General features: G+C 39.7%; 3 protein-coding genes and 1 non-coding gene across 4 annotated transcripts; all 4 read right to left on the bottom strand.

Moving 5' to 3' along the window:
• Positions 1-541: 541 nt before the first annotated feature.
• LOC104896535 (homocysteine S-methyltransferase 1) lies at positions 542-8,656 on the bottom strand. The gene is made up of 5 exons (XM_057395726.1): positions 8,522-8,656; positions 4,729-4,794; positions 1,002-1,205; positions 816-887; positions 542-685 (listed from the first exon to the last, which is right to left on the bottom strand). The coding sequence occupies exons 1-5, from the start codon at positions 8,654-8,656 to the stop codon at positions 542-544; spliced, it is 621 nt and encodes a 206-aa protein (XP_057251709.1).
• A 4,752-nt stretch (positions 8,657-13,408) lies between these two features.
• LOC104897199 (uncharacterized) lies at positions 13,409-14,728 on the bottom strand. The gene has a single exon (XM_010684022.3). The coding sequence runs from the start codon at positions 14,726-14,728 to the stop codon at positions 13,409-13,411; it is 1,320 nt and encodes a 439-aa protein (XP_010682324.3).
• A 1,400-nt stretch (positions 14,729-16,128) lies between these two features.
• LOC125498755 (peptidyl-prolyl cis-trans isomerase CYP59-like) lies at positions 16,129-17,518 on the bottom strand. The gene is made up of 2 exons (XM_048647026.2): positions 17,433-17,518; positions 16,129-17,206 (listed from the first exon to the last, which is right to left on the bottom strand). The coding sequence occupies exons 1-2, from the start codon at positions 17,516-17,518 to the stop codon at positions 16,150-16,152; spliced, it is 1,143 nt and encodes a 380-aa protein (XP_048502983.2). The 3' UTR covers positions 16,129-16,149.
• Positions 17,519-21,234: 3,716 nt separating this feature from the next.
• LOC125499151 (small nucleolar RNA R71) lies at positions 21,235-21,341 on the bottom strand. The gene has a single exon (XR_007275869.1). It is a non-coding gene; the product is annotated as a small nucleolar RNA R71 (small nucleolar RNA).
• Positions 21,342-25,853: the final 4,512 nt, after the last annotated feature.

The following is a 25,853-nucleotide window of genomic DNA, read 5'->3' as shown; positions in this document are numbered from 1 at the left end:
ATATAAGGAATTTGTCCAATCTACATCGAGTGCACTCTTCAAATTTATCAATTCGAAGAGAGCCCAAGGCAGCAATGCATTCCAATCCCATGGTCAAATTTTCAAAGGAAAGAAGTAAACGGAAAAATAACACTTATTTCGATACCTCCCCTCTCATACAATTGTAGTGCACTTGCTACCTCTTTGGAACTCAGAGAAAGAACATAAACTAGCAAGTTGTATTCTAGATTAAATAGTATAAATATCAATGTATTTTGTTTTTGTTTTTCAAGAGCCACATAAGATACAAATGAGATTCGATTCCATATTTTTAAATTACCAACCCGACCTCATAAGTTATCTGATAATTTATAATTATCTACTAAAATTTGTTAATTATGATTGTTAATAAGATGGGGATTCCGTTGCTTAAATATTGTGTGTGAATATTTTACTTGTACTATGACACAAAATCTTTTGGATAAAAAAGGAGTGAAAAAGTAAATTGAATACAATCAGCCAAGAAGTTAATATAGTATTAACAGTGGGTTAGAGAGATAAATTAAGGTTCCCCCTTTATAGCTTTTGAAATATCACTGATAGTTGCAAGCGATGTCCTACAACAGCCACCAATGAGTTTAGCACCAGAAATGCGCCATCTTAGAGCTAATGACCCAAATTCATTGTCCTCGGAACACTCTGGTAGCTGCAACATTCAATCGAACAAAACAATGGAAATCATTTAGGAATTAGGAATATCACTTCGGGATTCTAATACCAGTTTATGTTAACACGAATCAGAATCGGGCATAAAGTAGAGGAAGCTAGTGACTCACCAGCCATCTCTTTGCTTTGCCATCCCATATCTCACCACTGTTGGGATAAACTACTATCATCTTGTCTGTCAGCTGCATGATTTGAAAAGGAAGAGAATTAAAAATCCCATAGAGAATCTATAACTCTGGCAAGGACAGAAGCACCGTAAACAGACAAACAACAGATCTTTTGGTGCAGTTTTTTACCTCCTTAAATTTGCGAATTAGACCATCAACATAATGTGGTGGTGCACAATTTATTCCTACCATCGCAACTCTCTTACTCTCGTTGATAACATTGAGACATTCTTCAAAGTTTTCTCCTGAAGGGGCATGTATACCGTCTACACAGCTAAAGCAGATCCATGAAGGGATTTGGACATTTTCTTCCTCAAGCAAGTCCACAATGGCCTGCAAATAGATATTGCAGCTGAGGAAATGCAAAGGGAGCAACACTTCATGACTGACTAGCAATTCACTTTGCAAACACACAGACTGTCATTAGGAATTAGGAATGTTGTCTATTCTAAATCATATAATACAGATACCAATAATACTTTATCCCTTGGCCTTCCTCTACAAGAGTGCCAAATTATTTCTCTCAGTCATACAAATGATCTGTTAGTCTATCTTTACCACATTTTCCTAAAAAATAATTCACAAGCAGCAGGTTTAAGCGGACTATTGCCTAGCATTTTTCTCATATAAAGCCAACAAACATCTTCCAGTTTACATAAATACATCAAGTTCCAAGATCAGCCCACATAGATATCGTCAGCTTATAACAATTTTAAACCTATGCTGTTCATGTATATTTTCAATCCTCAATATGACCCCTATTTTGAAGTGGTGGATCTAGATATGTCTGGAATGGAAAGGTAAGTCATAAAGCCTATATTCAAAAGAAATATTATTCATGACATCTTTGCAAATATTGTCGAGTAAGAAATAGAATGACAATAGCAAGATATTTTGCTAGGAACAGCACAACTGAGTTTCAAGGCTGTTGGGAATGGTTTCAAATGCTAAAATATCAAGACTAGCTCCTGCTAGAACTTGTAGTATCCGCCTATGGAAATCCTTTAGCTTAATCAAGCTTACATCTTCTCCATAAAGTCCACTGCAATACGAGGCGTAATCAGATCATCACTAGTATTTATCTATAGTGTTAGGATCAATCACCTTGCTAGAGATAGTTCTGAAGAAGAAACACAATTTTGTGATCGTATATCTTACTTGGCAAGGCGAAATTCCTCGTATTGCAACAAGTACTAAATGTTGCATCGAGATATAACAATCATGAGATTTCAAACCAACGAGTTTCAAGTCCTTCAGTGAGACAAGGTTTCGAAAATTTGACGAGTATCCAGTAGGAACCTTTAACCTATGCAGGGACTCACAAAAATTGGTTTTCTCCTTCTTAGACAAAGTGCAGCAAGCTGGTGGAAGATAATAGTGTTATCCCCGTTCTTGAGGTGCTAGTTTTGGTCTGCCCATTTCAGCCATGTCTTTCCTAGCTTTAACTCCATCCTTTGTCTTCCCGGGCATATTAAACAATGTTCCGACAATGGCATCACAAAAATTTTTACAATGTGCATTAGATCAAGACAATGCCTGACTTTCAAACATTCCCAACACGGAAGGTCCCAAAATTTAGACCTTTTCTTGTATAAGTTCTTTGAGACATTTTTGAAGGGCTTGCCCAAAACTATTTCAATATCCTTTACCCTCTTAGAAACCTCTTTTCCACGTAAGGGTACAGGGGCTTGTCTCATCTCCACTTTTCAGTTGAAATTTTTTTTCTTCTTACGAAATGGATGATCTAAAGTAAGCCATGTTTGATAATGCAGGTCGACATTCTTCCCCACAATTATGTAACCGCTCGTCAATCATATCCTCATCACAAATAGGGCATGCCTTTCCTCCTTTAACTGTATACCCTGACAAATTCCCATAAGCTGGGAACTCATTAATTATGCAAAATATCATGGCACGCAACGTGAATTCAGTTTTCACATACGCATCGAAACATCAAAACACCTTCACCCCACAACAATTTCAGATCTTAAAGGAGTAGGTCAAGATACACATCTATGTCGTTTTCGGGTTGCTTAGGACCCGAAATAAGAAGCGATAGCATAATAAATTTACGCTTCATACATAACCAAGGAGGGAGATTATAAATTTACCCGAAATAAGAAGGGTTATGTTAGGTACCTACTGTGCCAAATGGGTTCATCCCATCTATAGAAAGTCCAAGCCTAAGATTTCGAGATTCTTTACCAAAATCGAACTACATTCAGTCGATATTTCTCCATAACGGAGAATCGATCGGATGTCTAAGCATTCCATCTTTCTTCCTATTTTCCGCATGCCACCTTAATAATTTAGCATTAATTTCATTCAAAAATAAACGCCTAAATCTCGGAATGATTGGAAGATACAAAAGAACTTTCGCCGGAGTTTCTTTCTTTCTCATCCCCTCATTATTATTCTCCTTTATCTTGTATCGAGACTTTTCATACGTAGGACACTCATGTAAATCCTTGTACTCGTTTCGATACAACACACAAATCATTTTGACATGCATGTATCTTCTCATATTCCATACCTAATGGACACAACAGTTTCTTTGCGTCATAGGTAGAGTTGGGTATTTCATTCCCTTCAGGTAGCAATTCTTGTAAAAAGGTGAACAACTCACTTAGACTTTTATCTGTCCAACTATTTTTGGATTTCATATTGAAAAATGTAAGGATGCTAGAAAGTTTAGTGAAATTTCTACACCCCAGACACATAAGTTTGTCCGCTGCACTTAAAATACTATCATACATATGCGGACGATCGATTCCTTCATCCTCCAACTTGTGCAACATCTCATCTGCCCTATCATTCTTATCATATACCCTATCATTCTATCATCCTCTCCTTCATCCTCAACCTCAACTTTCATGTGATCAACATTCAAATCATCACACAAGCTAGTGGGGCTCATACCCAGATCATAAAACTCTTCATGCCATGTCCACCTAGTATAGTTACTCTTAAACCCACGATGAACCAAATGATCTTTAATTTAAGCCATATCATGATACCCCCTTGAGTTATTGCAATCAGTACAAGGACACAAGACTAACTTTGACCCATTCTGCGATTGATGTTCTAACGCAACCCTGATAAATTCATCAATCCCATGTAGAAATGTCGCCAAAATCCGATTACCATACATCCACTTTCGATCCATATTCATACACTAGAGACACCAAACAAGAACATAATCGATCACATCATTCAAAGTGGCTTATCAAATGCAGTCATGACCATTGGGGTCCTTATCACTCCAACCTAACCCATCCTTGAGTTTCTCAGCTAACTAGTGAATGAACATTTGGTTTTCAATTCTAAGAAAAATCCGGCAATACTTCCCTACAGTTCTCCAAGTACACGATGAAGATAGTAGTTAAACTATCAACATATGTGCCCAGAGAACGCTTAGGGAAGTGAGCGGGATCTTTCTTAGAATCGAAACCCAACATTCATTTACATCCTAAGTGAGATAAGAAACTCAAAGACAGTCCAAAACCAGGGACTATTCAAGACTTACTCTAAGTCTCGAACGGGTATCTAGGCAAATGATGCACATTGCAATTAAACAACACAAACCAATCCATTTCTTAGATTTCCCTCCCCGCCCCATTAAGGTATGTCCATATAGGTTTCGATATAATTCAACATATACTATCCCAATCACATAACTAAACAATTCAAATATACTTTCTTAATTATAACCAAACAATTCCTCACATTTCCCTCCCCCCTCCCCATATAGGTTTGGTCATAATTCAACATTATAGAGACAATTAAAACAAATCCACAAATCCAAAGTAATGGTTAAATTAACATAAGTCAAAAAATAACTAAAGGTAATACATACCTCTGCTCTCAAGGAGTAGCGAAGACAAGCACTCCGACGTGAGCTTGGAGAAACGTCAAACCGCGACTGCAGTACAATGTGAACAAGTGGCAAAGTGAGAGAATGCATGATTATTAATGTAAAACAATACATAAAAATTTCAAAAACAACACAAAAAATACACACATTGCCGGCGAGAATGAGAGAGAGCACCGCGCGAGTGTGCGACGAGTAATAATGCGGCGAGTCGGCACAGGCGGTGACAATGAGAGAGAGCACCGGTGCGGCGAAGGGGTGGCAACCGAGAAGAAATAGGACTGAGATATAGACTGAGTCTGCCGAGACGCCGAGAAGAAATAGGGCCTAGAGGTCGAGTGTGTAGCGACAGTGTCTGTCGGCAAGTTGTGTTTCGAGTGTGCGGCAGCCGGCGGCGAGTTGTGCGTCGAGTGTTGAGGGAGGGTGAGAAATAGCCGGAATGAGAGAGAGAGAGAGAGAGTAAGGGATAGCACAAAGAATGAGAGAGTGAGGGAGAGTGCAATGAAAGCAAGTTGTGCATCGAGTGTGCGGCAGCCGGCGACGAGTTGTGCGTCGAGTGTTGAGGGAGGGTGAGCGGGTAATGGTTGCAGGAGAGAGAAAGGGAGAGTGTAGTTTGTTTTGAGTTAGGGCTCGAAAAAATAATACCGTTAGAAAAAATAATACCTTGGGCCCTAGATGATTTGCGTCGGATGGGCTTAGGGGTCCGACGTAAATGATTCATTTGCAACTCTTCCTCAACACTATGCGACGCAGATAGGGCGAAATTTTTTTCCACCAGGTACGAGCTATATGTGTCGCACGCTCTCCTGATGTGCGACGCAAATGGCCCATATGCGTCGTACATTGCCAGTGTGCGGTGCATATAGCTCGTACTGGTGCTTGGGCGTTGTTGTTTTGCGTCATACTGTGGCGCACTTGAGGGGACACAAATCGTCCTTTTTCTACCGGTGTTGAATTGTACATATTTTCTTGTGAATATGGAGCAAATTGGGAGTAAGAAGGTGTATTTGAGAAACTCATTAAGTTGAGTAGGATAAATCATATTTTGTAAGTTGTATCCTATATGAAAATTTGGATCAGTTTGAGAATTGAGATCAATTTGGGAACTAGCCAATTGAAAATTTGGATTAATGTGAGGTTGTTGAGGTCTTTTGGATTTTGGATGGTTTATTTTTTACTGGTTTTGGGATCCATAACTAATCTTTATTAGGAGAAAAAAAAAATTGTGGTTTGAATAAATGATGAAAGGAAACGTATATGTCTTTCAATAACAAAATGAGCTCAAAAATAAGATATGTCGAAATAACTCAATACTGGTTTCTATTTATAGACAAAAAAATATAGCTCTTGGTGTTTTTAAAAAAAGTTAATACTGACAATATATCCGTTGCAAAAAGTTGCAACGTTAATAATTATGTGCAATCCTAGCCATTAAATAGGACAAATAAGGAGGGTTGGATGTTTGCCATGCAGTAGAGGTGGGGCACACTTCATTTTCATCTTCCTCTCACCTTGTGCCATGTGGTGATGAACTCACCTTTACCAAGGGAGTTTGAGATCGTTTTATCAATCTGAGCATTCTCCTTCTCTCCTATTTTTTTTCTCTCTCCTATTTCTATACTAAGTTTTATTGTTTCTTTCCTCATGATCCATAAATTGGATCAACCATTAGCCATGTTCTTAGAGGCTATTAATAAATTTGGTCTTCACCTACACGAAAACTCAGCATTGTTACATAAGATGATATAAGAGTATTCTTAAAGCATTTAACAGCAAATTGCTTAAAAGTTGCAACGTCTTGTTTAACTAAACACTTTATTATAAATGCATCTCTGTACCTATGTGCACAAAGAATCCATGATCCTTGGCTTTTATGAATTTTGAGATCTGTCTCATCTTTTTGTGTTCCCTTCATCGTTGATGTTTGCAGGAAGTAAGTGTGTTTATGCCGATTTTGTACCAAGTACTAAAAAGGTTTAGGTGCCAACAACAAAATCAACATACGGATATTAAATGACATGATAAATAAAATGAATTGCGTAGAGAATAAAATAATGAAGGAAACAAGAAATTGTTGACGCGGAAAACCCAAAAGGGAAAAACCGCGGGTGATGCTCTTGATCACCAATCCACTAGTATGACGCTTGAAGTAGATGTTACAATGGTAGCTGATTACAATGATGATGGAACTCAAAGTATTTAGAGAGAAGAGCTATATGTGCGTGTGTTTTCTAGAGAGAGACGATAGAAGTGAAGATAAAGAACTTAAGTCCAAACTAGGTTACAAATTATGTATATATACTACTAAGAAAATATCTCCCCAGCTGCTTTTGAGTTGTTCCGCAATTTAAGGGCCCCGTCAGCATAATCCCGTGCATATCTCAACCGCCAAGAATGACGCTAAGTAACGTCGCTTGACTCAGTCTTCCCACTCCTTTGCCAAACTGCCACGTTAATTAAAAAATCAAAATAATCAGGGAAGCCCGCCTATTCCAGAAAACTGAGGGCCCAACAATTGCCCCTGATTGACGCGTGTCCGAAACCTAGTTGTAAGAAAACCGTCAATCATCATGTTGGGAAAACCGCCCACTTTCTCTATTTCCACACGCTTCTCTATTTAAGAGAGTCCCATCATCCATTTCGTCCTTTCACATCCCCCCTTTTCTCACCAACTCACTTCTCTCTCTTCATTAAACTCTCTCTCTCTCCAAACGGCTACTTCCTCAGGTGATTTCTTCAACTTCTTGAAGATCCAAGAACCAGGTAACTCCTTCTTCCTAAATTCCTCCGAATTTGTTTCTTTAAATGGCCCCCAAAGAAAATCTTCCCAAGATTAGAAAATCAAAAAGAACTTCAAAAATGGCGGAAAGTTCAGATGAAGTAGTTATTCTAGAAACTAGGGTTATTGGGGGAAAGAGTATCGCCAGCGAATTCACTGAAGATGAAGTAATTACTCTAATAGAAAAATGTATTTTGCCTGAAAAATGTATGACGAGGATTCCCGATGAAGAACAACGACCCGACGACTGCCCCAGTGGGTGGGTAGTTTTGTATGAATACCCTTTCAAGATTGGGTACTCCCTTCCCTTTAACTCCCTCATGACTCAACTCTTAACTGTCATGCAAGTCAGTCCAGGCCAAATTATGCCACTTGTTTGGCGTGTAGTTCATGTAATTGACAAATTAGCCCAAGACTCGAATGTAGACTTCACCCTAGAAGACCTTCTATACATGTACGACATTAAAAGAGTAGAGGTGTCTAGGTACACTTTTTTCTTAAAACCAGGAAAACCATCTTTGGTAGAAAATTCTGGGGCTAATGACAGGGGATGGAAGAAAAGATATTTTTTTGTAGAGAAGAATTCTTTGGGAAAGAGCTTTGAATACTTACATGACGGATGGAATTCCGAAGGTAATTATCTCCTCATCGAATATATTCTCTTGTTTATGCTGTTGACATTGTCTAATTTCCCTTGTGATTGCAGAAATTCTGCCTTGCCCGGTCGAAGATTCGTCTCTTAGCAGAGCCAAAATCAACCAACTCCTCAAGAAATATTCCCCTAAAGAAAGAACATTCCGCAACAAGTTCGAACTAACGTCGTTAGAAGGAGACGTCCTGCCCCAATCTACAGAAGAACATACAACCAACACTAGTCCCTCTATGGCGTCAGGTAATATGTCTTGTATACTTGTCTCGTCATTTTTCTTATTTTTTTTCTTTTTCTTTTTTTTTTCTTTTTTTTTTTTTTTTTTTTTTTTTTTTTTAAACTGACATCACCAAACGTCCTCCAGAGAACACCATGTCTACCAGATCAAAAACCCCCATTGTCGGCCTCTCTGAAGCGGAAATGCTAGAACGGGCCAGAAAGAGGAAACAGGCCGCAAGTGCTTCTGCAGTGACGCCGTCATCCATGGGCGCTCCCAAGATTGCTAGGACGGCACCTCCAACAGAGACCCCCAAACCTGTAAGACGCCTCTTGGAGAAGGAGAAACTTTACATCTCCCTTCCCAAGAACTTCTGTGAAATCACTCCCGACAATCTTCCCGTCGGCGGAGAAGCTGGCGTTTCCCTGCACCTCACGTCGCCTAGCCAGCTTGCCCTTGCTTACAGTGGCGAACGAAGGATTGGCCCTGCAAATACATGTAAGCCAACTAACACATGTTATGTCATTTAAATGTTTCATTATGTACTTACTGACGTCGACCATTTGTATAGGCGTCACAACATTCTCTGGCCCTACGTTCTGCTGCCCTCACTTTGGAGAAGGAGTGCAAGACACTCCGCGAAAAGTTGGACCGGTCTTCGGCGTCATTGACAGCGGCAGAAAAGAAGGTGACGGAGCTGTCCGAGGAGTTGGCTAAAGAGAAAGGCCAGAATGCTAGCCATGTGATCAGCCTGGCGTCGATGAAGGAGGAGACGGACGCCACAATCGCCAGCCTCCGTGAAGAACTGATGGACGCCGCTAGCCGATACACCTGGAAGACAAGGCGAGGCTGATGAAGCAGTTCTTAGAGGGACAGACGTCGAAGTGGACGCCAGAGGCAGACATCCAGCAATTCCTGGAGTGTTTGGGACGCCAGAAGATTGATTCCTGAAGGCGAGGGCAACGCCGACGTATGGCGACAGCGATTCAGGCGTCACACTGACTGACGGCGCCACTTGCTCTACTCGTTCCTGCAAGGTGCTGCGTCACCATAATCATTAATTAGTTTTGTAATATCTGTTTCAAGGTGTATGTCACCAGACTTGTGTTTTGTGATGTTTTTGCTGCAACATTTGATTGTTTTCGCTTTGTGTGTTTTGTTGTTAAACATATTGTGTTTGTTCAAGGATTGTTTGACGTTACATCATGGTGTTTTCGTTTGCAATGAATGTTTTCATATATCACGAACGTAAGCATATATGTATGTGTATGTTAACTTGTAATGTTGTAAGGTACCTTAGTATGTGAGCCAAGTGCTGTTTTAGTTGCAATGAAGGGATAATTCCACTTCCAACTAAACACACTGGCCTTGCTGATGTCATAGACGTATAGGTCAAGAAACTGGACGGGGAAGAACGTCTGCCTGACCATGTGGGGATTGCCCCTGTCCGTCCGTAACGTAACTGTAGGACGTTAGTCCCCGACGACATCAATGTCTGACGTCATACTCTTTATTTGTGCAATGAATGAGCCTGTAATATCGCCAACACAACTCACATACAAATGTTAGTAAAGAAAATGGCACAATACATACTAGAAACTAAATGAAACAACGTCATGACATGTTAAGTGTAATATTACCTACTCTAACTATCTAGTACATGTCAACATATCAGTTAAAAATGGTAGCGCTTAAGGTGAACGGCGTTCCAGCTTCTTGGTACGAGTTTGCCGTCCTTGGTGCAGAGACGATAGGCGCCGTTGCCTACTACTTTCTGGATCTTGTATGGGCCTTCCCATGCAGGTGCTAACTTTCCTGCATTGACCTCCTTAGTATTTTGAAAGACTTCCCTCAAGACCCAATCTCCGACGTTGAATGTTTTAGCCTTGACATTTTTATTAAAGCTTCTAGCCACTATCTGTTGTTGTGACGCCATTCGAACAAGGGCCGCTTCCCTCAATTCTTCACTTGTCACGATGTCATGACTTAATTCTTCATCGTTCCTGTCTGGCGTCAGTAATCCATAACGCGATGTCGGGATACGTACCTCAGGGGGAAGGACAGCTTCACACCCATAGACTAAGGAAAAAGGGGTTTGCCCCGTCGCCGTCCTGGGGGTGGTTCTGTTCGCCCACAGAATTGACGGAAGCTCCTCTGCCCACTTACCTTTGGCTGCTTTGAGACGCCTCTTGATGACTTTGAGGACTGACTTGTTACTAGACTCAGCTTGACCATTGGTCTGAGGATACCTAGGCGTCGCGGTGCTAAGTTGTATGTTCCACTTAGCCAAGAAATTCCTTGTGGGCGTGCTTATGAATTGAGAACCGTTGTCACAGATGATTTCGGAAGGAACGCCGAACCTGCATATGATGTTACGCCATATAAAAGTAATAACCTCTTTGTCGCGTACCTGGGTGAAGGAGTCAGCTTCGATCCATTTGGAAAAGTAATCCGTCAGAGCTAACATGAACACCTTTTACCCGGTGCTTGAGGGAGTTTTCCGACGATGTCCATTCCCCACCTCATGAAGGGCCAAGGGGTGATAGTAGGGTGTAGCCTTTCTGCAGGTTTGTGTGACATGGCGGCATGTCGCTGGCAGGCGTCGCACTTCTTAGCGTACTCGACGGCGTCTCGGCGCAACGTCGGCCAATAATATCCCATGCGTAAGGTCCTGTTTGACAGGCTGCGTCCTCCCGAATGATTGCCGCAACATCCGTCGTGCATCTCTTGTAACACTTGCCGGCATTCGTCGCCGTCGAGACATCTTAGGTATGGTCCTGCAATGGACTTCCGAAAAAGTATACCGTCAAGTAAAACATACATAGAAGCCCTGAATCGTACCTTTCTGGCTTGCAGCTTGTCTTCGGGGAGGGTGCCATCCTTAAGATATTGGATAACGGGGTCTGCCAGCTTGTTGACGCAGTAGCAGTATTATGACGTCAATGTCGTTAACGTCCGTCGCGACGTCGTTGGCTTTATCAGCTGTGGTTGCTTTGTGGACCGCTGGTGCTGACAGATGTACTATAGGTATGCTTTTGAACCCTGACTTTCTCATGGCTGACCCAATGTTTGCCAATGCATCTGCTTGTGTTTTTGGTCCCTGGGAATCTGAAAGATGTCAAATTTGTCAAACAATTTTACCTTTGACTGGACGGCGTCCAAATATGCCGTCATTTTGGAGTCTTTGGCGGCAAATTCCCCTTTTATTTGGCTGACGATGAGCAATGAATCACTATATGCTTCAACTTCGGTAGCTTTTAAGTCTTTAGCCAATGTTTAATCCTGCTAACAATGCCTCGTACTCTGCCTCATTGTTGGTAGCCTTGAAGTCGCAACTGACAGCTCGGGCTATGATGTCCCCTTGTGGCGACTTTAGCAATACGCCTAAACCGGCACCTCGAAAGTTGGAAGATCCATCTACATGCAAGATCCATTTACTGTTAGTCGTATTAACCTCAAGCATACTTACCTCTGTTTGGGCTATTGCTTCTAGTGTAGGGCTAAAGTCAGCCACAAAATCCGCTAATGCTTGCGACTTTATTGCTGTCCGAGGTTGATAAGTGATGTCGTAGCTGCTCAGCGTTATTGCCCACTTGCTCATTCTGCCCGTTAGTTCTGGATGCCTTAGAATAGACTTGACGGGATAGTTAGTTTTGACATAGATAGAATGTGCTTCAAAATAATGTTTTAATTTTTTGGACGCCGTTACGATTGCCAGGACAAGTTTTTCAAGAGAGGAATACCTGGTTTCGGCGTCGACCAAGGACTTACTTACATAGTACACTGGCAATTGCCCGTCTTGTCCTTCTCTGGCTAGGACGGCACTCACCGATGACTCGCTGACGGCGACATACAGCTGTAATGGCTCGTCGGCTACTGGCTTTGACAGCAATGGCGGCGTCATGAGGTATTGCTTGAGATCTTGGAGGGCCTGCTCGTGTTCTGGCGTCCAATTAAATCCTTTGTTTTTCTTTAGGACGTCGTAGAACAGTCGACATTTGTCGGAAGACTTAGAGATGAAACGATTCAACGCAGCGACACGTCCTGTTAATTTCTGCACTTCCTTTACGTTTCGCGGCGATTAAATGTTGAGGATAGCCTTGATTTGATCTGGGCTAGCCTCTATGCCTCGTTTCGTGACAATGTACCCTAAAAATTTACCTGCAGACACTCCAAAAGAACACTTAGTGGGATTAAGTTTCATGCCATACCTTCGAATGACGTCGAATGATTGTTGTAAATGTGACACATGGTCATGGGAATTTTTAGATTTGACCAACATGTCATCTATGTACACCTCCATGGTGTCCCCTAGCTGATCTTTGAACATGGCGTTGACCAGTCGTTGATAGGTTGCGCCAGCGTTCTTCAGTCCGAACGGCATGACCTTGTAGCAATAAATGCCGCGATCGGTGACGAATGACGTCTTCTCTTGATCTTCAGGATGCATGAGTATTTGATTGTACCCTGAGAAGGCGTCCATGAATGACAGCAACTCATGTCCGGCTGTGGCGTCTACCAGAGCATCAATGTGCGGCAGGGGAAATGAGTCTTTGGGACATGCCTTGTTGAGGTCAGTGAAGTCTATGCAGACCCTCCACTTCCCATTTTCTTACCTACAACAACGACGTTAGCTAACCAATCAGGATATTTTACTTCCCTTACCTTACCGGTGTCAATCAGCTTTTGTACTTCGTCGTTGATAATTTGATTTCGCTCAGGGGCGAACTTGCGTCTCTTCTGTTTGACCGGTTTGTGGTTTGGGTCAACGTTGAGCTTATGTGTGATCACGTCGGGATCTATCCCTGTAACGTCCTCATGGGACCATGCAAAACAGTCAGCGTTAGTTTTTAGAAAATCGATTACCTGTTGACGGACGTCGGGGGATAAGGCGGCCCCTATTTTGACCGTTTGATCTGGCCTGTTGGGGTCCAAGATGACCTCGTCTACTTGCTGCTCGTCGAAGTCTTGTTCCCCCAACGTCCCTGTCTGTAATTGCTATGCTTCGATTTTCTTGGCTTCAAGGACGTCTTGTAGCATTCCTTCGCGATCCGTCTGTCCCCTTTGATTTCCTGCACTCCCCACTTGGTAGGGAATTTAGAGATTGATGGAATGACGAGGGGACAGCCTTCATGCTATGGATCCATGGCCTGCCTAAAATCACATTATAAGAAGAAGGGCAGTCAATGACATAAAATTTAGTTGGCATGTTAACTCCCTTGGCGAAGGTGGGCAGGGTCACTTCTCCCATGGTGTGCTTGGATTCTCCGCTGAATCCGACAAGGACGGTAGATTTGCGGATGACGTCACGTTCATCGATCCCCATGTCCTCTAAAGCGCCTCTCATCAGGATGTTTGCTGAACTGCCATTGTCCACTAACACACGTTTTAGCAAGCAATTACTGACAGTTAGAGATATTACCAGACCGTCATGGTGTATGTCCCTGTCGTCACCGAGATCGGCGTCATCGAAGGTGATTGGCATGGCCTCCAGCTCGACGTCACGGGGGTGACGGAGTTCCTTAGGGACGGCGTCTTGATTCAGACCGTCTCGTGCATGCCGCTTAGCTGCAGAATATGTTAGTCCACAGATATCTGAACCACCACTAATGACATTAATTACCTTGACGTGCGGTGGGGACGACGGCGGTTGACGTCGGTCGTCATTTTTCGACACCGTCTGCTTACCTTTCTCCGTCAGCAAGTCTTTTAGGTATCCTTGCTTCAGCAGGTGGGATACTTCTCGCCTTAGAGCGACACATTCGTCAGTGTGATGCCCATGGTCTCCATGGAATTCGCACCATTTGGATTTGTCGCGATGGGCCGTCGATTTTTCATTCCTGAAAGGCCATTTAACAGCAGAACCTAAAGAATGTAAAGTATTAATAATACCTCCCATAGTGACGTTGAAACCATATTCGCTTAGCTTGGGGGGAAGACCGGGATCATTTTTCCAGTCATTGACTGGCCCATCATGACGGACGCTATGGACCTGCTGCGGGCGCTCATAAGGCTTTTGACGCCAAGATGCTTGCTTGTTGGACGTTGCCTTCCGGCTGTCAGCATGGGCATAAGCCTTTCTGGACTGCATGTCTTCCTCCAGCCTAATTTGGGCTAACGCTTTGGCTTGAGCATCTTCGAACGTCGGACATGGATATTTGGTCAGCTCCTTATAGAGGTCTGATTCCTCGTCCAGACCACGTCTGAATGCCTCGATGGCCGTCCTAGCATCGCAATTCGGGATGGACACCTTTTCCCTGTTAAACCTGTTCACAAATTCTTTAAGAGACTCGTCAGATTTTTGTACAATCCTATGTAAGTCGCTGGCTTGTTTTTCCATTTTGCGACTACTAGCAAATTGCATATTAAAAGCATTGACCAATTGGGCAAAGGAAGAAATGGTCCCGTTATTAAGATTAATGAACCATTGCAAAGCTGGCCCAGTCAGCGTAGAGCCAAATCCCTTGCACATGCATGCTTCCCGCATATTCTTCGGGATTGAGATGGTAATCATTCTTTGCTTGTACTGAGCGACATGGTCGTTGGGATCTGTGGTGCCGTCGTACAGCTTCATGGATGGACGAGAACCTCTTGGGCACCTCGATCAACGCTATGGGATCTGCAAAAGGAGAATCAGCATAACTGTTAGGAGTAGCTTTTTCCATAGGCCTGGGGACACCAGGGATACGGGCGATCATGTCTTCTAATTGCTGGAGACGCTGCTGGATAGGATCATCAAGACGGCCTTGGGCGAACTCTTTCGAGGGTCGCACCGTCATTCGCCGCCATCGGCGTCTTCCTTTTCTGAATCATCAGCATCTTCGAGATCAGCACGATTTTCTGGGGTCTCGAACCCTTCACCGTCCAGATTTTGCATCCTGGAGACGCCACGGACATTGCGAGGCTTGGGCCCCTTGGACGTCTTCTTGGCGGATTTCAAGCTCTGGATCTCCATGCATGACGCGACATAGCTTTCCTTTAACGTCGCCATCTCCGCTTTGACGCGATTGAGTTCGTCAATGACTTCCTGGGTGGTAACCCATTGTCCTGCCATAGCAAATACGAAAAGATGGAAGAGTATGGAAAAATAAAACGAAAAGATGCGATTGTCAATAAACGTATGAAGATCTTGCTGTGGCCCCACGGTGGGCGCCAAATTGTTTATGCCGATTTTGTACCAAGTACTAAAAAGGTTTAGGTGCCAACAACAAAATCAACATACTGATATTAAATGACATGATAAATAAAATGAATTGCGTAAAGAATAAAATAATAAGGAAACAAGAAATTGTTGACGCGGAAAACCCAAAAGGGAAAAACCGCGGGTGATGTCTTGATCACCAATCCACTATATGACGCTTGAAGTAGATGTTACAATGGTAGCTGATTACAATGATGATGGAACTCAAAGTATTTAGAGAGAAGAGCTATATGTGCGTGTGTTTTCTAGAGAGACGATAGAAGTGAAGATAAAGAACTTAAGTCCAAACTAGGTTACAAATTATGTATATATACTACTAAGAAAATATCTCCCCAGCTGCTTTTGAGTTGTTCCGCAATTTAAGGACCCCGTCAGCATAATCCCGTGCATATCTCAACCGCCAAGAATGACGCCAAGTAACGTCGCTTGACTCAGTCTTCCCACTCCTTTGCCAAACTGCCACGTTAATTAGAAATTCAAAATAATCAGGGAAGCCCGCCTATTCCAAAAAACTGAGGGCCCAACAAAGTGTATGCATTTTGCAGCACAACCTGCACAATCTAAACATCAAATATGTGTCGACCGTTTGTTCTTCTCTTAGAACTCACTCTCTGCTCACCCATTCTAGCTTTGCAGGCAAAGGATTCAACATTTCTCTTCAGGCCAAGGGTCCTTGAGCGATAGGTTCTTTTGGGAGAAAAGATCATTGGATTGGTTGAAGAATCATCAGCTCGGGTCCCCTTCCTCTTGAACTGGTGCCATTGTGTAGACACACTTTGACTAAAATCAACCTGTATCCTTCTATCATCAATCAATGTGCCATCCATAGCAAAGTAAGCTCGTTCGCAAGCATCTTTATTCTCAAACTCAATGAAACCATAGCCCAAACTATCCCCAGTTCTGTAGTCACGGATAATATCAACAGATTTCACTTCCCCAAAGCGTGAAAATATTATATGCAAGTCCTCGTCCTCAGTAACAGAATTAAGTTTACATACAAACAACACATTCTCTAAAGGCTTTACATCAGCATTAGGGATGTCACCAATACTTTCGAGAACAGCAGCACTTGAGTGCGCTTCCTTGGTACGAATAACTTCCTCCAGCTCTTCAGGAGCTAATCTTTCATCTATAGGTACCCAATCATCTTCAAGCCTCCCATCATCCTCAACCTCCACTTTCGGAACAATTATTTGAGCCAGTTTTGGAGAGTCTTCATAAGGATCATAAAGTACATAAGTGTGCTTAATTCTTATATTCTTAAATGGTCTTCCACTCTCGTCAACGTAAGCTTCGTTTATTCTTGTCAATGTGTCAAAACCTTCTACCACCATCCCGAAAACAGTATGCTTGCCATCGAGATAGTCAATGTCCTTGCGTAAAGTTATGTAGAATTGAGATGCGTTCAAATTCTTCCCAGCACTGGCCATAGCAACGGTACCCTTTTTCGAGTGGTTAAGGTCAGGGTGAATCTCATCTTTAAAGAAGCGACATTTATCACCATCCAGAAATTTATATATAGAGTCGCCGCCTGTTCCTGTTCCGGTGGGATCGCCAGTTTGAGCAGTAAAATCCTTGTGCACGGTATGAAACAAACAGCCATCGTAGTAGTTGATTCTGAAACAACAACATCAAGCAATTGCATTAGTGCTGCGTATTTACCTAAAAGCTCGGTGATTATTTATACAAGAAAATTTAGAATTTTATAAAACCGAATATTATCCTAAAAAACATAGAATTTTATTTGTTTTGAAGGTTTTGCCTTTGGGTTTTACAATTTTTGCCAGGTAATTTATAATAATATCAAACTGAATTGATAGATATCAAAGATAAGATGACTTACTTGCATAGTTTCACAAAATTCTCGCAGCTCAATCGACATTTGGTAAACAAATCGATGACGAAATCACCCACACTCGTCTCTACCATTACGGACATTTTGAACAATCAATCTAATCCTGATTATGATTGATGAGACACTGAAAACTTGCCCAACCAACGATTTTGTCCTCGCTTTGTTTCGCGAACTTTTGCGTAGGGTTTCGATATCTAATTTATTTAATGAAATAATGTAGAGAGAACAAGAGACATCGCTGAATCTATATATATATATATATATATATATATATATATCGTTGAGATAAAAGATGAGATTTACTTGTAAACCTATTTGGTTTAGGATATACTTTTTCTTCTTCTAGTTATCTTAGGATATGTTGTACTACAAATATGATTATCTTCCAAAGCTTAACTTCGTAATGTGATGTTCGCTATTTCTCAATCATAGTAAATGATTTTTCTCGTGCCGATATATTTATTTACTGAAAATTCTTGATAAAACTAAAGCGTTTCCGATGTTTATGTCTTTTATTTAGATGGTTAAACACCAATTTTGTCAAACCATTAAGTTCGTTCAACTATTCAAAAAAAAAAAAAAAAAGTTCGTTCAAAGTGATAACCCCGCTGTTTGATTATTTCAATGCCACGGGGAAAATTGGTGCACAAGTAAACCTACTCCTATTAGGGAACAGGTCGAACAACACAAAATTTAATCTAAATATATTTGAGCATAGTGTGTTAATACTTATTATAATAAACTTATTTAAGTTAATTATTTCACAATATCTATGTTAATGTATATAAATCATTAATTGGAGAAAGTTGATGTTTGAGTTGAACCTATTGTCATGTGAATTAACGTTTTTGGAGTGAATCCAAAGTTTAGGCAGTGAATGCAAACCCTAGTCATTATTAATCCTTGGTTAGAAATTAATAGCTTCATATCCTTTGTTAGGTACTTGTTTGGTTACTAATCAACCAATTACGTGCTTAAAAACTCATAGAATTTGCACTACACCATAATTAACAGTCGAAGAACTCTCTTTCAATCAAGAAACTAATAAAGAGATTATTTTTTGAAAAAAATGGAAAAAAATTGTAACTTCCTCTACAATTGATAAGGCTATATTTTATATATGATTTTTGCTCATTATATTACTCTTTGGTATAATTTATGAGACTTATAATAGACTTTTTTTTCTCATATTTTAATGTTTAAAGAGGTAAGTTGCTTATGTTATAAAGTTGATTTAAAATATGAAAAAAATGTGTTCAAAAAAATATTTTCCTTAATGCTACTACTACCAATCTAAAATATGTTAAGTTGGTTTGTTAAATATTTATAGTAGTATTACAATTCTATTATGCAAATATTTTATTACTTATTGATTTATTGGTAGGTAAAATTAGAAGAAAGAAAAGAAAGAAGCAAAAGAAAGGAGGTTAAAAAGATACATTAGATTGAAGCCCATTAAAGAAGAAAAGAAAAAAAAGGGAAAACATTTCTTCCCTTCGTCAAAAAGACCAACAGCTACAACAATCATGGGCAAAAAACCCATCATCAAACATTGAGCCACGCAGCAAAACACGGATGAGGAATAAAGAAAATTACCTAAGACTAAAAGTGAGGCAGGCAGCATTGAGGACGTTAACAGAGGAAAAAGAGACGGAAGTCTCATATCAGCTATGCAGCAAAAATGACGAAGAAACAAAGACAGAACTCTCACGGCAGCGACAGAACAGAAAAGGGGACGAACAACAGACGACACGAGGAAGAAGACGAAGCATCGTCTCATCTGATTCTATCTTCATACGAATCTGGAGTTTATCTCTTTCCTCTCTTAGTTTATGTTATTTAATTTTATTAATTATTATGTTCAATTTCATATTATTATTCTCAATTAGTTGGGTTGATTTAGTTGGTATGTCTCTAGCTAAATTTCTATGTTCTAGGACTCGATGTAGTTTTTTATTTTTCTGTCAATGAGTTGAACTAAGTTGTTTGGATTGATTTATTTTTATTGCAATTTGATAATCTTGGTTTGATTTCATATAATTGATTTGGCCGGTTGATTATACGTCTAAGATATTGGATTATTAGCGGAAGTGAAAGTTCAATATTAGTTCGTGGGATTATTAAACGTCAAGTAGTATAATTTTAGGAATAGTTATATACTTGGGGTGGTCTTTTACATGAATTTCTTGTTTGTAATGGGTTTATATTAATTGTTATGACCACGAAAGTAGGCTTAAGATTAGTATAAATACACGTTTTCTACCTTGGAAGAGGAGATAATATATCATAGGAAGTTGGATCATTGCAATACAATAGCTTTTAATCCAACAACTAGTTTAATTTCATTCTAGAAGGTAATTGGCGAAATCTAAGTCGTAGAATCATTTCGTATACTTTATTTATACCTATTGTTTGACGTCTTTAGAGTTAGGATTAGTATAGTTGTTATTTTATTAGTCTAGTTTATCACCACCAATCACTATTTTCGGATCGTCAAGATAATATTAGTGTCTCTTAATTTGGTAGTTGATTATACCTCCTTGTGGGAAACGATATCTTACTTACCCTATATTTACTTTAATTGACCAGTACTTGCGGTATTTTAAGGTACTTTTAGGATTGACCAAGTTTTTGGCGCCGTTACCGGGGAGGTAATAGTTCAATATCTTAATATTATATTATACTTTATTTTTTGTTAGCACTTGTTTTATTTTTCAATATAATTTTCTTTTTTCCCTTCATAAGCGTTTTATTAGGGCCTGTTCTCTTCGGCATAAAACAGCTGAACTGAATTGAACTGAACTAAACTGAATTGAACTGAACTGAATTGAACTGAACTGAACTGATCTGAACTGAACTGATCTGAACTGAACTGAACTGAACTGAATTGAACTGAACTGAAATGAATAGTGATATGTGAGAGTAAAAGTATTGTCTAGAGCTGAACTGAACTGAACTGAACTGAATTGAACTGAACTGAATTGAACTGAACTGAACTGAATTGAACTGAACTGAACTGAATTGAACTGAACTGAACTGAATTGAACTGAACTGAACTGAACTGAAAATAAGCTGGGGAGAACAGATCCTTAGTGATATTTTTGCGTTCTTTAATTATCAGTACTAAATTTTTTAATAATTAGTTTCTTCCCGTACTCACTAGTTCTTAGCTATTTAGTGTAGAAGCTGCTTTTGCTCCATAAAATTATTAAGTTAAGTTCAAAATTTCTGATATTTATTAGTGTATGCCACGTACTAACTGTTCTTTGATTTCTTTTGATCCTGAGATTGAAAGAACAGCTCGTGCACTAAGGAAACATAAGAGATTTGAGCAAATACAAAAGCTGCCATATTTTGATTTGGAGTGCATCTTCTCTGAAGAATCTCGCAATAAACCAGTAGAGATGGGGATGACAACAACGAAAAGCCCTTACGTGATTTTGACATACCGAATGTTAGTGGTGCACCTTGAAGTATCGTAAGGCCTACTATTTCTGTTGCTAATAATTTTGGACTTCGCCATGCTTTAATTCAAATAATTCAATAAGAACAATTTAGTGGCCTAGATAATGAAGACCCTAATGAACATATAACCACTTTTCTTGAAAAATGTGATACTGTTAAGTTAAATGGAGTGACTGACGATGTTATTCGACTTGGTTTATTTCCGTTTTCACTTAAAGATAAAGCTAAAATATGGTTAAAGTCTAATCCATCTAGTTCATTTACACCATGGGCTACATTATCTCAAGCTTTTCTTAAAAGATATTTCCCTCCTGGAAAAACTGCTAGGTTTAGAAACGATATAACTAGTTTTGCTCGGTATGATGGGGAGTCTTTATATGAAGCATGGGAAAGGTTTAAAGATTTACAACGTAAATGTCCTCATCATGGTGTTCCTGATTGGTTGCTAGTGCAAACTTTTTATAACGGTCTTAATGAATGTGTTAGAATAACTATAGATACGGCCCCCGGAGGTGCAATAATGGGTAAACCAAAGAATGTTGCTGGTATGTATGAAGTAGAACACTAGTAGAATAAATGCTTATTGTTGCGGTCAATAAGTGGCATATTGCGGCGATTTTGACCGCGCAGCAATTAAGGGGGCAACAATAGGTAATTAATATATTGTTGCGGTTTTTCAAGGCATCAATATATTAACTTATTTCTGCGGTTTCTAGCGAAAACAACATCAATATATTTATTTTATATTACAAAAATTCAGTATATTGCTGCGATAGTTAAAGCAAACCGCGGCAATATACTCTATTTTATAATAAATAAAAAACATACTGTTGCGGTTTTTACCAAAAACCGCAACAATAGGACAGGTTAGAGGTGATCATGGGCCGGGCCGGGTTCGAGCCGGGCCGCGGCCAAAAAAAATTGCCCATTGGTCGGGTCGGGCCGGGCCGGGCCTAAATTCGGGCCGAATTTTTGTGTCCAAAGCCCGCTATTTCGGGCCTAAATTAGCGGGCTTTTGCGGGCCAAAACGGGTCGGGCCAAAAATAGACTAAAAAGTCGTTTTTGGCTTGCCCAAAGCCCGCCCAAAGCCAAAAATAATACGGGCGGGCCGGGCCAAAATGATCACCTCTAGGACAAGGGTAGGTAAAAAAAAAAAATTTTTTTTTTGTATTTTGCAATTAAATTTGAAAATAAAAAAATCCTATTATAAAAGCACCATGTTTTCAGCCTAGTCTTCCCAATATTAAACTGTTGAGCTACATAAACTATTGAAAATCAAAAAATCCTAAACTCAAGTATGTGTGACTTAGAGAAGAAGCTCCAACCAACTACACCAAATACAACTTGTATACTTCTCTACATAATATTGGTAATATGTAGAAGAAATATTAGAGACGGATTCAAAAATCCGTCCCTAATTTAGAGACAGATTTTCAAATCCGTCCCTAAATTAGAGACGGATTTCTAAAATCCGTCTCTAATCCGTCTCTAACTTAGAGACGGATTTTTAAAATCCGTCCCTAAATTAAAGAAGCGCAATAAAATATTCATATTTGAATTTAGAGACGGATTTTGAAAATCCGTCTCTAAATTAAATACGTGCAATAAAATATTCATATGTAAATTTAGAGACGGATTTTTTAAATCCGTCTCTAACTTTAGAGACGGATTTTTAAATCCGTCTCTAACTTTAGAGACGGATTTTTAAATCCGTCTCTAACTTTAGAGACGGATTTTTAAAATCCGTTCCTAAAGTTAGAGACGGATTTAAAAATCCGTCTCTAATTTCTAAATAAATTTAGAGACGAATTATCAATATTCCGTCTCTAAATTAGAAACGGATATATATCCGTCTCCAAAAATCCGTCGCTATATAAGCTTTTTTTTGTATAGTGGCGACCCACAAGCGGAGACCGGAGCCACGAGCTTACGAACCACAGCGAACGGACGAGTGTTGATGGGGACGCGAGGATGAGATGTTCTTCCAAAACTGAATGAAATCCCAGAAAATACCTTAACCTCCTCGAAAATCCTTAAAAGTTTGAAGCTTTATCCATGAAATTCAATGCAAAATGTGCGCACCTTCAAACCCACCTCCAAGATGATGGCGACGAAGACGAGTGTTTATGGCGTGAGGGAGGAAGTGCCGGTGATGCGACGAGGAGATCTGGAGAGATAGAGAGGAGGAAGGCCGGTGGGTGAGGAGGGAGGAAGCGCAGCAGAGATAGAGAGGAGGAAGACCGGTTGGGTGAAGAGAAGGAGGAAGGAGATCTAGAGAGGGTAAGACCAGAGAAGTAGAGAAGTGAGAGGAAATAGAAGGCAGAGGAGTGAGAAAGAGGCGCTGAAGTGGAGAGATGAAATGGGGAAAAAACCCTAAATGAGAGGAAAGAGAAGGCAGAGAAGTGAGGAAAGGGACGCTGAATAGGAGAGATGAAATGGGGTTAACCCTAACTAGCACACCTTTTATTTTATTTTAAAATATTTTTAAATGATATTGCTGCGGTTTTTGTCAAGAACCGCAACAATATATTAAAATATTGTTTTTATTATTATTTAAATATATTGTTGCGGTTCTTGATAAAAACCGTAACAATATGTCTGGTTAAATAGTCAACTTTTTTCAAAAAAATTCCTGTTGACACCATATTGTTGCGGTTTTAGGTCAAAATCGCAGCAATATCTTTATTTTATATTTTATCTTTTCTTTTTACGTGATACTGTTGCGTATGGTTAAAACTGCAGCAATACCACCGCAGCAATAAGCAATTATTCTACTAGTGGAAGGAATTAACATGTTAAATGCAAAAGTTAACAACTTAGTTAATTTGTTTACGAAAATGAGTCATGTCAATTATATGTCTACTATTATGCCATGTAATGTAATTTGTTTGGAGGTGCTCATTTGACCAATGAATGCATTAATGTGGGACAAGCTCAATATGTTTCTAATTTTAATAAGCACCCACAAAATGATCCCTATTCAAATACTTATAATCTAGGCTGGAGAAACCATCCTAATTTCTCTTGGAGGAATCCTGGACAACAAAATAACGTTAATTCACAACATCCACCTGGGTTCCACCAAAGACACAATCAACAAGAAATTAGACCAGCATGGGAGTTGGCTATTGAAAAAATGGCTAATGCTACTTCTGAAAGAATTGAAAAGTTGGAAACTAAAGTTGATCAGATTGCTATTTCTAATAGAGATATAGAACTTCAACTTGGACAGTTAGCTAATGCCATCAATTCTAGAAGTCAAGAAGCTTTGCCTATTAAAACTGAAGTTAATCCTAAAGAGCACTGCAATGTTATCACTCTTCGAAATGGTGAGTTAAGTAACATAAAAAGTACGATTAAAGAAAATGAGGTCGCCAATGAAAGTGAAAAAGAGAAGGAGAATTATGAAGCTGAAAAAGAACCTGAATCAACACCTCCTCCCCCAGTGAGACCTTATGTTCCCCCTATTCCTTTTCCACAAAGATTTAAACAAACTAAATTAGATAGTGAATTTTAGAAATTCTTGAAAATGTTTAAGCAATTACATATTAATGTTCCTTTTATCGATGCTTTAATTCAAATTCCTTCTTACTCTAAGTTTCTTAAGGAAATTATGTCTAAAAAGAAGAAGTTGGAAATATATGAAACCATTGCTTTGAGTGAGGAATGTAGTGTATGTTGTGATTCAGAAAAAACTTCCCCCTAAACTGAAAGACCCGGGAAGTTTTTCCATTTCTTGCACTATAGGTGATATTAAATTTTCTAAAGCCTTGTGTGGTTTAGGTGCAAGTGTCTCTCTTATGCCTTTATCTATTTGTAAGAAGTTAGGATTGCATAATATCAAATCTACTACTGTATCTTTGCAACTTGCCGATAGATCTATCAAATATCCAATAGGAATACTAGAAAATGTGCTAATTAAAGTCGATAGATTTATTATTCCTATTGATTTCATTATTCTTGATATGGATGAGGATATAGAGGTACCTATTATTTTAGGTAGATCCTTCTTGGCTACTGCTGGAGCTATTATAGATGTTAAGAATGGTATTTTAACGTTTGAAATTGGTGAAGAGAAAGTTCACTTCAATATATTCATTTCTTCTAAAAAAAATTCACAACGTGATATTGTTTGTCAAGTTGATATAATTGAAGACATGACCAAGAAAAAAACATGTAACTGATGCTACTAATGCTCTACTTGAAGTGTGTTTGAGTAAAACTAGTACTCCTCCTAAGCTTAAGAACGAAAAGGTAAGAAAAGTTTTTCCTCCAATCAAGGAATGTTGTTCATGGAGGAAAAAGGGTGAATTCAAAAATAAAGGTAAGTCTCCTCTGATAACTAAGACATCCACTAAAGGAGTGACTAACTCCTCGATTGATCATGGTTAAACGAAACTGGATGGAAGTCAAGCTATAGACTCTAAACAAGCCCTACTTGGGAGGCAACCCAAGCACTTTTAATTGTGTATTTAAATTTTCTCATTTAGTTCTCTTTATGCTTGTTCTTTTTGTTTTTCTTTTGCAGGTACCAGAGAATAATAATTGATAATTAGGTTGTGCGATAACTACGATGAGTCTCTTATGCATAGTGTTGGCTATTGTTGTCCTGCACTCCTTCTACTATGTGTTGCTGCTGTGTTGGGCTACTGTATCACCATTATCACAAGAGTAGCTAGCTCGCTACCGCTCTCTTACTGCATTGCACGAGAGAAGTCATCTTACAGTCCAGGTTGTTTCTCTCTAAGTCTTTTATATTGTCATGGTTATTGCTACAATCTCCCATTTCTCATATAGTTTGAGTATATTCAAACATTGAGGACCAATGTTTATAATAAGTGTGGGGGAGAGGCTTAAGCCTTGAATTATTGTGAATTGTTGGATTTGGTGTATTGTTGTGATGTTGGAATTAATTTGTGTGAAGGAACGTGTGCCATATTTTAG

Source organism: Beta vulgaris, chromosome 6, assembly GCF_026745355.1.
Source record: "Beta vulgaris subsp. vulgaris cultivar EL10 chromosome 6, EL10.2, whole genome shotgun sequence".
Taxonomy (NCBI): domain Eukaryota; kingdom Viridiplantae; phylum Streptophyta; class Magnoliopsida; order Caryophyllales; family Amaranthaceae; genus Beta; species Beta vulgaris.
This window is presented reverse-complemented; position numbering and strand designations above follow the sequence as displayed.

What these genes read in the sequence shown, in the direction of transcription:
- LOC104897199 (XM_010684022.3), bottom strand. Translation starts at nt 14,728, where the DNA reads ATGGAAAAACAAGCCAGCGACTTACATAGGATTGTACAAAAATCTGAC.
- LOC104896535 (XM_057395726.1), bottom strand. Translation starts at nt 8,656, where the DNA reads ATGGATGACGGCGTCACTGCAGAAGCACTTGCGGCCTGTTTCCTCTTT. An exon ending in GCTACTCCTTGAGAGCAGAG is followed by an intron (nt 1,206 to 4,728) that starts GTATGTATTACC and finishes ATCTATTTGCAG; the next exon opens with GCCATTGTGGACTTGCTTGA. An exon ending in TAATTCGCAAATTTAAGGAG is followed by an intron (nt 888 to 1,001) that starts GTAAAAAACTGC and finishes CAAATCATGCAG; the next exon opens with CTGACAGACAAGATGATAGT.
- LOC125498755 (XM_048647026.2), bottom strand. Translation starts at nt 17,518, where the DNA reads ATGGTAGAGACGAGTGTGGGTGATTTCGTCATCGATTTGTTTACCAAA. An exon ending in AATTTTGTGAAACTATGCAA is followed by an intron (nt 17,207 to 17,432) that starts GTAAGTCATCTT and finishes TTGTTGTTTCAG; the next exon opens with AATCAACTACTACGATGGCT.